The sequence below is a fragment of the Schistocerca piceifrons genome, chromosome 1 (genome assembly GCF_021461385.2).
Source record: "Schistocerca piceifrons isolate TAMUIC-IGC-003096 chromosome 1, iqSchPice1.1, whole genome shotgun sequence".
In the NCBI taxonomy this organism is placed as follows: Eukaryota; Metazoa; Arthropoda; class Insecta; order Orthoptera; family Acrididae; genus Schistocerca; species Schistocerca piceifrons.
Window position 1 is genome coordinate 146,449,562 of NC_060138.1, and position 16,752 is coordinate 146,466,313.

At 40.6% G+C, this 16,752-nt stretch overlaps 1 protein-coding gene across 1 annotated transcript in view; it reads left to right on the top strand.

Moving 5' to 3' along the window:
- Positions 1–3,608: 3,608 nt before the first annotated feature.
- Positions 3,609–16,752, top strand: part of LOC124791091 (homeobox protein six1-like) — a gene marked incomplete at its 3' end in the record, with an annotated part of 426,719 nt that continues 413,575 nt past the window's right edge. The window contains exon 1 of the mRNA XM_047257837.1: positions 3,609–4,237. Within this exon, the coding sequence (XP_047113793.1) occupies positions 3,675–4,237 (563 nt within the window). The remainder of the gene's footprint in view (positions 4,238–16,752) is intronic.

Consider the following 16,752-nt stretch of genomic DNA (forward strand, 5'->3'; position numbering starts at 1 on the left):
TTTCTTCCGGGTTCACAAGTAATGATTAACTTAGCAACTTCAGAAGAACAACCACAATGTTGGCATGGGAGACTCGGTCGTCAAGATAAATGTCATGTACGAGATGTGCTCTCTCGTTTCGCTGTATCAGGTAAGTGCCCTGATACGACATCGTTTTGTGATGGATGTGTTCTTGGCAAAACCCACCGTAAAGCATTTAGCCATCGCAGATATCGTCCACAAACTGTCAGTGAGTTGATCAATGCAGACGTTAATGGACCCATGTCTACTGACTCTGTAAATGGTTTTCGTTACTACGTGATTTTCAAAGATGATTATTCTCGTTTCGTTCTGATATATTTAATGCGGAATAAATATGAAGTGGCTAACAGTTTGATAACGTTTTTGAAGGAGTGTAATGCTGTTGATCATAAGATAAAAGTATTTCGATGTGACGGTGGAGGAGAGTTGAATTGTAACATAGTTGCTATCGTTCTACGAGACCGTGGTATTGAGTTTGGTCTTACGTGTCAGACGCTCCTGTGCAAAATGATGTAACTGAACAAGCAAATAGACATATAGTTGAACTAGCTCGCTCAATGTTAAAACGTTACCTAAATCATTTTGGGCACATGTATGTGACACAGCCGTTTTTCTACCCAGTCGTACTGGGAAGTCAAGTGTTTAAGGTAAAACAACAGATTGAAGCTAGTGACCAAGAATATTCGAATGTGTTACCAAATCGACGCCCAGTTCGTGAAATACGTCCCTCAGTAAATTTTAGTGACTACCAATTAGGATACCAGCCTCACCACTATCAAGAAGCAAATACATTAGTTTGCCTGACAAAAGTAATCGACGAAGAGCTTGCACCAACAAACTTCAACGAAGCTATGGAAAGTAGTAATTCCAATAAATGGTTTAATACGATGAAAGAAGAAATGAAGGCATTTGAAGAAAATGATACCTGGTACTTAGTAGAACCGCCTAAGGAGAACGTGTTATCGATAATCGATGGGTACTTTGTATTAAATGTAAATATGATATCGTGCTTGTTTGGTTGTGCGCGGTGTGTTTCAACGTGCCGGACTTGATAGTGATGTAACTTTCAGTCCAGTTGCTCGTTATGACGCTGTTCGTGCTGTAATTGCGACTGCAGCAGAAGAAAATTAGAAAATGGTCAATTCGACGTTAGAACTGCAGTTTTATATGGTGACTTGGCTACAGAAATATACATGGCTCAGCCTGAAGGTTTCGATGACGGGTCAGGACGGGTTTGTCGCCTCAAGAAATCATTGTATGGACGCAAGTAATCACTTCGTAGCTGGAATGATAAGTTTCATTCATTCATGACAAAAAAATGGCTTTATTAGTTCGACAGCAGATCCTTGCAATTACATTCGACAAGGCAATAGAGAAAAATTGCTGTTTGCTATTTATGTCGATGATGAACTTATCGCAGAAACAACTTAAAGTGCAGTGAATTCATTTTTAGGTATGCAAATAGAGCAACGAGAGTCTGGCTTGTTTATTTCACAGCGAGCATACACAGAGAAGATTCTACATCGCTTTATCATGGCTGATGCAAAACCATTAAAAACTCCCTGTGATAATGAACAATTAGGCATTGAATATAGCAATATTCTTGACAGCAACATTCCTTATTGTTCGGCTATGGGATCATTAATGTACCTGGCATGATCTACTCGTCTATATCTCTCTTACGCTGTTCCAAAAGTTGCTCGATCTATGACTAAACACAGTTCTTCTGATTGGAACGCTGTAAAACGCATTTACAGATATCTTCGTGGTACTTCAGACGTCGGTCTCTTCTATACTTCATCTGGCGGTAAACTTTGTGCCTATGGTGATGCTAATTTTGCTAGCAACATAAGACGCTCAACAAATGGTTTTGTTTCAATGATTGGCGAAACGGCTGTATCGTGGACATCTCAACTGCAGAGATCAGTTGCACTATCCACCACTGAAGCGGAGTTCGTTGCTGCAAGTGAAGGAGCCAAAGAGTTTGTATGGCTCAACAGACTGCTGTTGGGGATCAGTGGATAAAGAAACCCGTCCGTATTGTTAATTGACAATGCAAGTGACAGTGAACTAATGAGAAACGCAGAGTTCCACAAACGTTCTAAGCACATCGAAGTATGCTATTATTTTGTGCGGGAACTCTATCAAAGCGGAGATATCAAAGTGGAATATGTATGTTCTGAAAATCAACTAGATAACATGTTTACAAGTCCTTTAAAATCAAACAAATTTAAAGTAATGTGTACCAAGATAGGACTTCATAAGTAATGTGTTTCTTATTTTATATTTAAAAGTTGTACAGTGCACCACTGTTTGATGTGGGGGGGGAAGTGTTAAAGTAAATAAATAAGAACTGTGTGTTTCTTCTCCTCTCTTAAGGTCTTGCTTGGTTTTGTGTTATGTCAGTTACTTTGCTGCTAAGAATTTCTTTTATTTTCCATGCTTTTACTCTAGGAAGTTTTAGTTGTTACTACGAGACATCTTTTAAATGTTAAAGGAAGAAGATCATTATTCCTAAAACTATTGTGTTTCTGCTACAAAATTATATCCTAAAAATTATATCCTAAGTTCGCCCACAACAGGTGCAATCGTTTTAATGTACCTCGCGTTGTTGGTGACTAGCGAATTGCCAAAGACGCGTTCTTAACAAAACGAGAGGAACCTGAATAAAAATTTGCAACAAAAACTGAAACACAAAAAACTCCTATATTGGTATGTTGCGGAGTAATTACAATTCGTTGAGAAATTTTTCGTGTCGGTTATGTCAAGTATCTTAATTATGGATCATCTAAATAACAATAAGGTCAGGCTGGTAAACGCCGCTTACTTCGTGCGAATCGTAACAAACTTAAGTGGAAGTTCCCGTAGTTTCTGTCTTATTTTCCCTCCCAGAGCGTTAATTGTCCGCAAGTGGCACACGCTTACCGGGAATTACAGGATTGGTCGCAGGTCTGCAGGGCGGAACCCACGGGGGAAAGAAAGGACTGTTATTTGTAGGTGCTCGGTCGGGAACAGATTTTCACTCCCGGAATAATAACACGTCGTATAATTAATTACGGGCGCGAGCGGCGTGGCCGTAAAGATAGTGTTTTTATTAACGACGACGTTCCAGAGGCGGACAATGGTCGCGCCGCCGTCTACCGTCTGACTGATGGCACACGTGGCCGGCGCGGCGCCTCCCACAGGACGCGCTAGCCCGGCCCCCCCGGCTGGGCGGAGACCAATGGTGAGCGAGCCGGCGGGAGCGAGGAGGGTGATTGGGCGCGGCGAGGGGGGCGGGTCACCGGCGAGCTGGTCGGGGCGGTAGCGGCGGGCGGCCGCGGCCGGCAGTACGTCTCGAGACCTCGAGCCGAGTGCGTCGACGCTGTGTGGGCGCGCGCTCCATCCGTGCACGTCGCCACGCGAGTAGCCAGCTGGGAGAGAGCGGCGGCGCATGGCCGGCTAGCGCGCCGGCTGCGATGCTGGCAGGGCCCCCCTCCGCTGGCGGAGGCCTGCAGACGCCGATGCACCACTTCCAGGCGCAGCAGCAGCAGCAGCACTCGCCGCCGCCGGCGCCCCCGCCGCCGGCCGTCAGCGTCGGGGCGGCGACGACGACGGTGGCGTCGGCCGCCCCCGGGGGCGGCGTCGGCGTCGGTGTGACGGCGGCGCCCAGTATGAGTCCGTTGCTGCCCAGTTTCGGCTTCACGCAGGAGCAGGTGGCGTGCGTGTGCGAGGTGCTGCAGCAGTCGGGCAACATCGAGCGCCTCGGCCGCTTCCTCTGGTCGCTGCCGGCCTGCGACAAGCTGCACAAGCACGAGAGCGTGCTCAAGGCCAAGGCCATCGTCGCCTTCCACCGCGGCAACTTCAAGGAGCTGTACCGCATTCTCGAGTCGCACCAGTTCTCGCCGCACAACCACCCCAAGCTGCAGGCGCTCTGGCTGAAGGCGCACTACGTCGAGGCGGAGAAGCTGCGCGGCCGGCCCCTGGGCGCCGTCGGCAAGTACCGCGTGCGTCGCAAGTTCCCGCTGCCGCGCACCATCTGGGATGGCGAGGAGACGAGCTACTGCTTCAAAGAGAAGTCCCGCTCCGTGCTGCGCGAGTGGTACACGCACAACCCGTACCCCAGCCCGCGCGAGAAGCGCGAGCTCGCCGAGGCCACGGGGCTCACCACCACGCAGGTCTCCAACTGGTTCAAGAACCGCCGGCAGCGCGACCGCGCCGCCGAGCAGAAGGACGGGTCAGTACGCGCCGCTTTGCTCGCCTCGCTAGCTGCCCCTTCCACCATAAACAGTGATTATTTGCAAAAAACTACGCATTACCTTCACGGGACAAAATCGTCACCCACTGGCTGTGCAACAAATTTTTTGTCCATCTAGAATGCGTTTACAGATATTTGTGAAAGTGTGTCTGGTTTCGGCTCCGGCAAAACATCATCAGATCTGAGTACTTTTATCGCTCGTGGAGCCAGAAGTCGTACAAAACTGTACACTACATAACTGTGCAATGTTTTGAGATACTGCTTAAACAACAATTTAGATAACCGACCATTTACATATTTTACGTAACCAAACGCAAGAGGGAAAAAGTAAATGATTTCCTACTAGAATTAGGGCAACAGCAACTGCAGCACCCTCACCCCTCAACGGCTCTTCTTCTGCATGACTCATGCAGCATGGACAGTGGCACAGGCCATCCACTATGTCTTCTCCGCTTACACATTTCATCGGCCCTTTGGAATATCTCCATTTGACAACGTTGTTCTTGCTCTTGGCCTGTTCAAGCATCTCCAGGTGGATCAATCTAGAGTACCTCCCGATGTTAGTCACTCAGCACGTTATGGCCACATTTGAAGTTGGTCAAATGCAGATACTAGCTCTCCACAATTGTTTTCTGGCAACGCGTGGAGACATAGATAGTGCTGACGCGGAACGGAGGAAACTTCTTCTGGGTCTCAACCTAGATCTTGGTGGCTGACGGCTGTAGATCGATGTAAATGATTTAGTTCAGCCTTTTTGCTTACAGTGTCTGCAGCTATTTTACGGCGTAGGACGATCTCAGGTGTTGCAATACATGCCAAGCAATAACCTTGCCTGTAGGTGTCGGTTTTACACGTCCAGTGATCAGTAGGCTACAGGAGTGACCCGTCTGCTCCACTAAGGGTAGAAGGGATGTATGCAAGAATAAGACTACAGAGAAAAAACTAAAGAAAGACGAAAGTAATGAGAAGTAACATATGAGATTGGCAATAATTTTGAAAGTGGGGACCACTAAGTGGATGAAGTGAAGAAATTCTGCTATGTTGGAAGCAAAATAACTCAAACAGAGCAAACAAAGAGGATACAAGAAGCACATTGGTACAGGCAAAGAGCGTGTTCCTCGTTAAAAGAAATCTAGTGTATCAGTCGTAATCTTAGTTTCACATTTTTATACGCAAATTTACATGCTGCGTCGTAGAACAACACACATCCGTTCGGTACGGGAATGGATTAGGAAATAATTTCGACAATACTGGTAAGATATATCCTCTACCGTAGTACCGTCACTATTGGTAACATGTCAAAATATCGAAAGTCTGGCCTGGACATATATGTCACCGCCGGCCGATGTGGCCGAGCGGTTCTAGGCGCTTCAGTCTGGAACCGCGTGACCGCTACGGTCGCAGGTTCGAATCCTACCTCGGGCATGGATGTGTGTGATGTCCTTAGGTTAGTTAGGTTTAAGTAGTTCTAAGTTCTAGGGGACTGATGATCACAGATGTTAAGTCCCATAGTGCTCAGAGCCATTTGAACCATATATGTCACCACGTAGAATCAGAATTAGAAATAAGTAATACAGATCGCTGTGTCTACTTCATCTGACGACGTCAGGTTTTGCAAATGTATGTGAATGTAGAAGCCATCCATGCTCTTTGGGTTAATGGTACACGTCCAATCTTACAAATAATAGAAATTGTCACACGAAAGAATCCTGTCGTCAGTAGTCTACACAGGGTCAGTCCGAATTTCCCGACAAAATTTCGGAGGTTGATCAAGGTTATTTTCAGAGTATTTTCCTCTAATAGACACGTGGTTCCCGATGGCTCGTTACGGAGTAATTAAGTAATTACTATTTATTGCTTTATTTCCACATTAAACTTTTCTGTGACAATACGTTTACAGCAGTGAAGAAGCCCTGTGATATTTAACCATTCTAGTTAGGAATGATTCGGTTTCTCTTACGTACAGATACAAAAGTAGTGTGGCGTGGTTACTGTCGCTTCGAGAACAGATCACCATGCAGTGGTTGCGTCTGTCATCCACTGCATTCAGTGAACCCATACATGAGATGTGCATCGACCAACTCTTCGTCAGTGAACCTATCCTTATTGCTGCGTTTCGCCTTTAAAGTACAACTAACACTGCCAGAAAAGCAAAACCCGAACGGGTGCAGTAGTGAATCCAAGCTGAGGGCGAAAAGCATAACGAGCCTCGCTATTGGCAACAGAAACTACCGTGAGCGGGTAGAACAGGTATGTTTTCAGACAAGACGCACGGTATATACCGTGTGCAGGCATTTTCAGTGCAATACAGATGATAACATTAATATTGAGTATGGAATCTAACGAAGTACAATTACTGTATAATGGGCCACCGGGGACCACTGGTCCTTATACCAAAATTTTTCGAAAATATCTCTCAATAACATCAAGCGCCGTTTACCGCTACATCCGTAGGCGGCACCATTCCTCACAGACGAAGATGCTCAACATTCGAAGACACTGCCAACATTTTGAGCTCTCTAAGACGTTCTGTGCTGTTTCCCACGAGTGGCCACATGCAAGTGAGCGAGGAGTTCCATACGATCCCTCACATGTTTAGTGTTGTCATATTAAAGTGATGAAAATGTTTCTGAAAAATATATAATTTAAAAGAATTTTGAGATTGGACGAACATTAATACACGGCAGAAAGCTTAAAAGCATATTCTCTCTTCCCTGCCGTTTCTGAGACATAACTACTTGAAATTAGTAGGGTAGTAAATTAATAGGGTTGTAAATTAACAGACTGTTTTGCGAAGTAATTCGTCGTAACTTCAACTTCTTCTTGAGCCCACATAGCACTTAAGTAACTTAGTCAAAGATTTTTTATAAATGGCTTTTTATAAAATACTTTATTGTGTGCTGGGGTACTTTTATGAGATCTTTAATATTAATTTAGGGACGGGGCAAGCTGTTATTAAGATGTGTCAAGATCTTTGATAGTGTAGCACGGTCGGTATTCTTGGCCTCAATTCTGTATCTGTATATCTTCTTTCTCATGGGCGATGTTGAAACTTTCTTCTGTATTTAGTTATACTTTCATTTATGTGAGTGCTTCACGTATTTCTGTAGTATATCATACTTTTTTTCTAAATTCCAGATATTCATTAATTTCTCTCTATATCTTCTTGCAACGTCTATAGGTACCCATGTAAATCTAGTTTCCACGTCCTAAGTTCTTATTTTGCCTTTCTCTTACAAAAGTATTGTTCACTCCCTTCCAAGGCTGTGGGCAAATTTCCCTTCCCAGTTAACATTCGCAAATGTAAAAAGCCTAAACAAGACACATGTAATGTTCCTCCGTTTCAGCTGTTGGTGGGAACGTTAAACTAGAATAGCGCTATAGAGAACCGCCCTGTTTAGAAAAACGGCTAATGTCTATACGATCTGCAGAGACATTGAAGTTAGTGGCGATACAATCACAATTAATGATTTGTGAATCTGCTGCCAGTTATAGTGCTGACACTTCCAAGTGGTTGTACTAGAGAAACGTGTGAGTAAAGACCAAGAGTTTATACGATGTTTTTATTCGCGGTCGTCCGTACTATCAGCACTTTCCTATCAAAATTCACCCTGTTCGGTAAAGTGAATTTCGGCAATCTGCGCTCCCACATACAACAATTAATATGCAAAAAGTTTCGTGCAAATTACAGGATTCGTCATATTGTCCTACCCTTATTTCCAAGACTTCTCTTAATCTATTGCTACTGTAGTTCCTGTAATAAAAATAGTATGAATGTTAAGCGAAAAAAAACGTTTCCTCTACCTTCTTATTTCACTTGTCGAGAACCTAAATTTGACATCTCAAATCATTCAGTAAATATTACAGGACTTAACGTTTAATTGATAAAACCGCCAATAATCCAGAGAAAGATATTTGATACTTCATCTTATCAGCTGAATTTTGTTGTAGTCACCATTTTCAGATTGCTTGAGTTGTACCTCACACGCCGTTTAAGGCGTAAGGTGGATTTTAAATATTTAGAATATGTCCAGCTTATGCAAACAGATGTACTACTCTGCACTGTGTTTTTGTGACGTAACACGCATCTGTGATATATATATATATATATATATATATATATATATATATGACGCGGCCATTTGCGCGATGTGCTTTATGGTTTTAAATATTTTAATTATGACGGACTTTCTATAATGTACTTAGTTTTATCCACATGACAACTTAAGATGTGAAGATGACATCAAAGTATGTGGAAACCGGTTGTTTTAAGTAAAAAAAATATTTATACGATCTTGGCTGTTGAACCATTTTAGCAAATAAAACAGATCGCTCCTTCGGCCACAGTAATATCTGAATTTTATTTCTTCTCGTCTATAGAACAATAGTTATTGGAAGTAATATTAGTAATGAATAATAATCTATTTACTACAGTGTTTAACGCCATATAGTTTCTGTGGTGTTAGCAAAATGGCCATCGTTAGACCCTTGGACTTTGTTTGGTACCCTGTTCACATTTTCTTTAGTTATCAAAACACTTCCTTCTTTTCCTTTCCGTGCATTTCCCGTTCTCCAGCTCTTGGCAATTCTTTATTAGCTCCAATATATGCTCTGTAATCTATTATATCGCCCCTTCTTTTTGTTTCCCACGTCAACAAATAAATACAACTACGTAAGAGAACGATGCGTCAGTGTCGACGCCAACTTCTAGCTGTCAAACACACCGCGACCTTGCGAGATCACCATGATTTCTAAGACTCTGCGTAAATGACATTTGTCGGACTTTTAAGTGGTAGCCGGTATTGACGTACAGAACCAGTAGTTGCGTGGGTGGACGGTGGACAAGGTACAGGGCCTTGTTGTCACAGGCTGGGGTTCCCTAATGCTGGAGGGAGGGTCAACACGCCGTCTTCCAGGAAGCCGCGCTGCGTCACTCTCTGGGACGGGCACGGTCTCGGGCGGTCAGCTGTTCGATGGCCCTTGCAAGTCTACTGTCAATGCGTTCGGAACACTTCAGATTTCCTTCGCACGCGCGCTTTTGTGTGTGTGTGTGTGTGTGTGTGTGTGTGTGTGTGTGTGTGTGTGGCTTATAGGCGCACAACTACAGGGTTATCAGCACCCTAATTAGCTTCCATCAACTGACACAGTGCAGCTTAAATTAATGAAAACTTCACTACATTTATACTAATTTCATAGGCAAAACGAACAGTTTTACATAATGAACATAAATTTTTTTGAATCTTCAGTTGCATGTTAGGACCAGTACTGTTCCTGATATGTACTAATTACTTTCCCAGTCGTGTTACTCTTGGGGAAGAAATTCTCTTTGCTGATGACAACAATATTACAATGACTCAGAAGAAAAGAGAACTTCTTTCAGAGATAGCAAATGAAAACCTAAATGATGTTTACAATTGGCCGATATGAAATAAAGTGATATTGAACATAAAGAAGACAAATGCGATTTTAAAGAGGAAAAATGATGCTGTTAAATTAAAGCTAGACGACACATCTATTGACTATATAACAAACGCAAAATTCCGAGAATGAATGTTGATTCTCAGCTGGAGAAAAGACACAAATATACTCGCAAACAGAGTGTCATCAGAATGTTAGGACCTTAGACTTGCCATCAGCGTTTAGCACCCAGTGTCTTTTAACTACGCACTGTCTGTATGTGCACTCAGTTGCGGAATTCTTCTCTGGGGAACAAACGCACAACATATGAACACAGTTTTCAAACTACAGGTAAGAGCCATAAGAATAATAAATATAATTTTTATTTGGTCTCATTCTAAAGGTCTGTTCAAAACACTGGGGATATTAACTACATTATGTGAGTACATTTACCAGTTGTGCACATCGAAAATAACATTGACAGTTACTGCACAAACAGCTCTATCCATGTCCATGGAACAATGTACAGACTGCACTGACGTTTACCAGCAAGGAATAAGAAAAAAACTAGACAGTATTTTGTACCAAGGAATAAAATTGATAATAAATTGCTAAAGGAGAACGAAGAGATTTCCAAAACGAACTTATTTAAAATGGAAGTATTTGTTAAAACAGTACATTCTATATAAAGAAGTATTGCTTAGGTAACGCGGAGTAGGGGTTTGGTACAAAATAGCATAGGTAAATAACAATGACTATAATAATAATAAAACATCTGTCATTTCACATTACACTTTCACATTAGGTAACTATCTTTTCTCTCTTCAAAACCTTAGTCCCCTCTGCAGTGGATAATATTTACATCTTATCCTCTTTCTGATCTCACCATCTCACTCATTATATACGGATGATGACAGTTTTTCACGGTGGGAAATGGGAAGCTGAAAATAGAAACCAAAGATCGTCGTTATGCTCTTGACATCAACTGATAGTGTGTGTAGTGCTGCAATATGAAATAATGTGTGTGTGTAGTGTGTGGCAATGCGTGCAGTGACTGGGAGTGAAAAATGAATGAGCAGTGTAGCACTAGTCTCTTACATTATTAAATAAATTTTTTGCGTAACGTTAGTGTACACCAGCGATAAACCATATGAGGTAGCACCATTTTAAACAGACTGCCTTTGAATTCAGGACGGTGCAAACTCCAGTCTTCATCAGGCCATAGTTTTCCAAGATTTTCCTAAATTACTTCAGATATGTGCCGAAATAGTTCCTACTTTAAGGCCACGACCGACTACCTGTTCCATCTAATCAAAGTAGACCTATAAATTTTTAAATGCTTGCATACATGAATTACGTTATTTTTGCTGTCGTTAAATTTCACTACCACGAGATCTCCATATCTTTGTAAAATTGGTCTGTAAGCGAATAAAAGTACCATACTGTAGCTACTTAATGATATAGAAGCCTACGGTTTCGTATTTCGTTCACACGATAGCATGCCGTGTGTGATTATGAACAGGATTTTTCAACAATTTTACTTCGAGTTTTTGTGACGATACAGTTTTGCCAACAAGACAACGCTAAAGGAATTCATACTGTGCATAGTTAACATAGTTAAGACGAGTTACAGATATGTACCAAGCTATGTAGTCACTATGGAATGCATATCTTTTTTCCACTTGTAAAATATGATGAAAAAAGTCTAGGAATATATCGCAATATATTCACTGTTATTTAGTATCAGGTATTACGTTATAGTCGGTAACTTAATATTTCTGTTGGAGTTCCGAGCGCCATAAAAAAATTGTAATATGTTCTAAGGAAACTTTTACGTACTTTTACGCATGATCGATAGCTCCAGGATTGAGCAACCAAATTTTTGCTTACAAGTGAGTTACATTGATTCCTTTTTGATACATATTCAGTGTGTAAAATAAGATTCTGCTTAGAAACGTTTCATTTTTATGAATAGTCCTCCCATTGTACCGTAAATAAAAATAAGACTGCAAGACCATTGTTGCAAAAATTGATTTTCAAACTATGCGTTACTTTTCCCTCTTGCAGATGAGCTTTCTCACACACTGCTGTATGATTTTTAGGTATAACTTCCTGCTTCATTTAGGAATCAAAACCGTACGCTATGATGGTATTCCTTATTTTTATTTTTCTATTCCTGGTTAAATTTAGTTCGGTATGTATTACTAACACTCTTCAATTTGAGGGTACACTTAATTCTTATTATATGTATCTGGATTATAAACAGTCCATTATTTCCTATGGTGTTTGCGTTCCTCTTATTTGTACACATATTTTTGTCCAAATAATTTCTTGTTTAAGTTAGATTCGTTGTTATTCAGCAATTGTTGTGCACTGTCTTTAACTTAAAACTTTATATAATATCCCATAACAATATATCATGTGGCTATCTTCTTTAATACACAAGAAAAGTAACAAAGGAATGTTTCCGCGTGTGGAAACGTAATTCTAGATAATAATGTGTAACTCTGACATTAATTCTCTTTGTGAACTCAACGTGTCACCCATTTCCGAGTACCTGATGAGATTCATAGTTTGTTGTGAACATGTTATCATGTTCTTTGTATCCAAGTAGAATTGTCTCGTCAAATAAATAATAAATCATTAGTACTGTGTCATTTTCCTAGTCTTTCTTTGCGTGTACGTCTGTGCATCCATGAACAAAAAATTATCAGAATGAGTAAATCAGTTCATCGCTGCCGTAATAACACAGCTCACATCGTAACCCGGAAGGAAACTGAGTCGCTTTGTGCACGTGCAGTGAACAAAGGGCAGGTCACCGAAGCGAATTAATCTGACAAGTGACGCTGGAAACAAAATCGTGTTTGCAACATTATTCCAGCAGCACCGGAAGCGGTGGCGCTCTAGTTGCAGAATCATTTAACAGTTGTCATTAAATACAAAATACTGACGATAAACACACTGCCTCGTAAGACATTAAAATTTCCGATCTCGCCCCGCTTATTCCGGGCAAAAGGCGTATATATTTGTATACTTTCTGCTAGTGTACACAACATAAAAACTAAGACCTCAAGTTCCATCGTCAAATAACGGACCTCTGACATTTCACCGAAATTTATAGCTTGCAGAAAACTCTTCCATTTTCTTTGTTTTACCAATACAATTTATGAGTTTAATAATAATCATAATAATAGTGTATGGAAACCGCCTGATGGCTCAGGAATTCTTCAAACAACACTGATATGTGATTTTCCAGGATTAAAAGGAAAAGACTGTGTTTGATCAATGGTCAAGTAATTAAGGGAAATAACTGTAACAGAAGACAAAGAAAGTGAAACACTGAAAAATGCTGACATACGTTTAGAGTAAGCTTACGTATTTACTGTCTCACGTAAACTCTAGTATTCCTCATGTGCAGCAGCAGATGCAAGAAAAACTGACGGCATTTATCTAGACGTCAACTATTACCCACGCGTAATTCGAAGTATCGAATTCGCTAATTTGTCGTTATCGATTAAATACAGTCAGAGTGTCTCTTTGCGTGCTGCTTTATTTCATATAAACTAGTACAGTGACTGTGATAAATGATAATAGAGTGTGTTTCGCTTTAAAAAATTATTCACTTAGTCTAATTTTGATTAACTCGTTTCGTCACAAGTAAGTTTCTAACGTGTGAACAATTACTTGGATGAATGTACGTATCTGTGAAATATTTTTGTGGTAACATATTAAGACGCATTCGTTACCAATTTTAAAGCAGAAGAGGTACCTGCAGAATTTGGTCTTATTCATTAGGATTCGAATTTCTGTTGATGAAATGCGTTGCTAGAAGCGCACATGTAAGAACTAAAATTTTTAAAAAATTATTGTTTAACTAAAGAACACAACAGACTGGAGCGTTCGAAAACGATCGCCCATCAATTGCTACCACTAGCAGCCTCGTGTAAATATTTCTTTTCTCACAACTATCTGATGCATTGTACAAGTATAGGAATATTTTGCAATGGTAGCCTTCAGTGTGTATACGAATTGCACCCGTACACTTTTATTTTTGTTGGTAAACGAGTTTTAACGAAGGTTGGAACACTGTCCTATCTTTCTCCAAAACTACTAATCAGCTAGCCTCAAGATACACGGATCACGAAAGGAAATGAAATTATTTATTACTGGACGCTTAAGAGTGAATAAAACTTTGACTAAATGTCGTATATGATTGCAGATGACTGCAAACGTCTTTCCATTTTCTTTTAATTATTTAGAGCTTAAAAGAGGAAGCATCAAAGGATGCTCTTCTGTTCATTGAGAGGACGTTTGTGCAGTGTGGGAATTACTGTAGAAGACCGTTAGATTTACTTCTACGAGATAAAGAAGTACTGGTGATTCATCATTAGCAGTTCACCGTGTTTTACATCACAACACTTCAGTGAGGACGCTTTGTTCTTCGAGAGCGTTATGTTCGTTGGGCGGGGGACGGATTGCGCATTATCTCTCGTGATAAGAGGAAATACTAGAATCATTCGACTGAGTCACATTTCAGTATGTGTAAGAGACAAGGCGCACTAGCTACATTACTGACATAGTACAATAAAATTAATAAAAAATATCTATCAATTATATGAAGATCATTGCGAATTTGTCGCCGTCCGAAAATCCTGTCTATTAAGACCAGAATGATGATTATTTCCATATCCGCAAGGGGCTTTTTCAAACGTGCAATACTCGCCGCTCACCAGTCATTGAGAAATCATATGGGGAACAGTGCCTTTCTGAAGTCACAGACATGTTTACAAGTCTCTGCCGAAGATCTGGACTCTTCAGTCCCTTGAGACCTGCAGTGTACTCGCATACCCATAGCGTAATCTTCACATGTCTAACTTGTGTCGTGTTACGTTGTCACCCTTCGATAACTAAAGCCTCGGATGCAAGAATTGCTATTTTCTATCAATGGCGAACTTCGACTGCTGTGGATAAATTACACTTTACTTGAACATTATCTGTCGTTTGGTTTGGAAGGATGAATATTAATCTATTTATTTGAACCGCAAAATAAGTGGGACAGGAGAAATCTGACAGTAGTATTTGAAGTGTACACGAGAACAGTGTAGGTAAATAATGGAAATCTTGCGTTTAATTTAACGGTTTGTGGATGTCACTGTGTGCCTACACCTAAAATTTTCATTACTCTTCAAGGTACCCAACGACGCTGACCTCACTGCTGCGAATATATCCAAAATTGTAATTCAAATTTTCGGGTCACTGTCCAAAAGATCAATCAATTTGGAAAGCAACGATTTTAGGTTACTGAAATGACATTCTTAATTTTTGTCACTGATATTCTTGTTCAAAAAGGTGGAAAACCAATTAGTAAATAATTTTCTGAAAGTGTATATCTTATAATGTGGCTGTTGATCAGTATACTACTGAAAATTCGCAGCTCATGTTTTAATTACTGAAGATGAACTTCCAGGCAGCTAGGCGAGAAGAAACTGAAAGTTTGGCATTATATCTTAGTCAAAAATTGACTGTGACGGAGCCGCAGAATGGATGACCTGTATAGATTCAATATCTTACACTACAAAAGAGACCTATGATACACAATAAATTATATTCGATGTGTAGCCAGACATATGTGGGAGCGTAATAGTTTGGGGAATTTTCATACACGATTTACGCCATGTCCACTAAGCAGTAATGATATGCACGTGGCTACGTACCAAGAAAGCCAAGAAAGTGTTGACTCATAACACCCATTACAATTAGCTAGTTCAGGAGCTGATTAACTGATACCCTCTTATTTGTCTTTAGGGTTTTTCTATAAGCCATAGGCTTTGGAGAGATTGGAGTAAATATTATTAGGCACTATGTTTAATTTGACTAAAAGCATTAAAATTTATTTCTCACTTCATACTTCATGTGCTGTAGGGATTTTGATAGATTAAAATTCAGGCTGCATAAAATTATTAATGTTATAATATGACAAACACCCATACACATCATAAAAATGTATGTATGTATGTTCCACATCTCTTCCAAAAAAAAAAAAAAAAAAAAAGGACCGATTTAAACCAAATTTGGTACACATATCCCTCATTATCAGGCAACAGTCACTGTTGGTGTAAAAAACCTCTACTTATCATAGTTCAGGAGATTTCGCGTCATAAACAATGAGCTACGTGAAAAACTGCCGCATCATGCATCACGTTTAAATTTATTACTTGTGTGCTACTAACTCTATTCGCAATAAATTTCACAGACACTACCCACACATGCTGCTAAATGCACACACAAAATTATAACTTGATACCACTAGTAGTCCAGGAAATATGACGTCATAAACACTGAGATGCGTGGAAAATTGCCGCATCATGCATGACGTTTAAATTTAACACTTCTTTGTTACTAACACTATACGCAACATATTTCACAGACAGTGGCCACATATGCCGCTGAATGCACCTACATAAATATATCATTGTGAGATAGGTAGTTCAAGAGATCTGACGTCACATAAATACGGGGATGCGTGAAAATTTGCCGCATCATACATGAAATTCTAATACATTTATTCTTCACCGCTAACTAAGACACTCGAACAGTCGTGTCAAGTTAAGGAAATCCCTGACATCTAGCAGCACTTTTGAATGCATTCAACTGCTAATCGCACACGGCTGTAGGCGAAAACAATAGCCGTCTATAGAATCATAAAAAGGCGTTGCTATAGAGACGTTTACGAAATCGCGTTGTAGACAGGCGTGGCAGCTGCATCAACATACACAAACTGTCCAGGACCATCTCACATCGAATCTACTGCAGGTATATTTCTAATAGAATATTGGTGAAACGAATACCCGAGCAATGCCGAGTTTGTCAGTTAGAGAGAGAGAGAGAGAGAGAGAGAGAGAGAGACTTTCGGCAGCCTGTGTCAGTATCGTTACAATTCTTCAGCGTGTGCTGCAGCATCATGTTATAAGTTACTTACAATGCTAGAATATTAAAAGTCTACTGTTTCTTCTATGTAGCAACGGCCTTCCTCATGACGTATTTACAGTGTAGTCTAAGAGCATAAATTTGTTTTTCTCCGTTTCTCTTCATTTGCT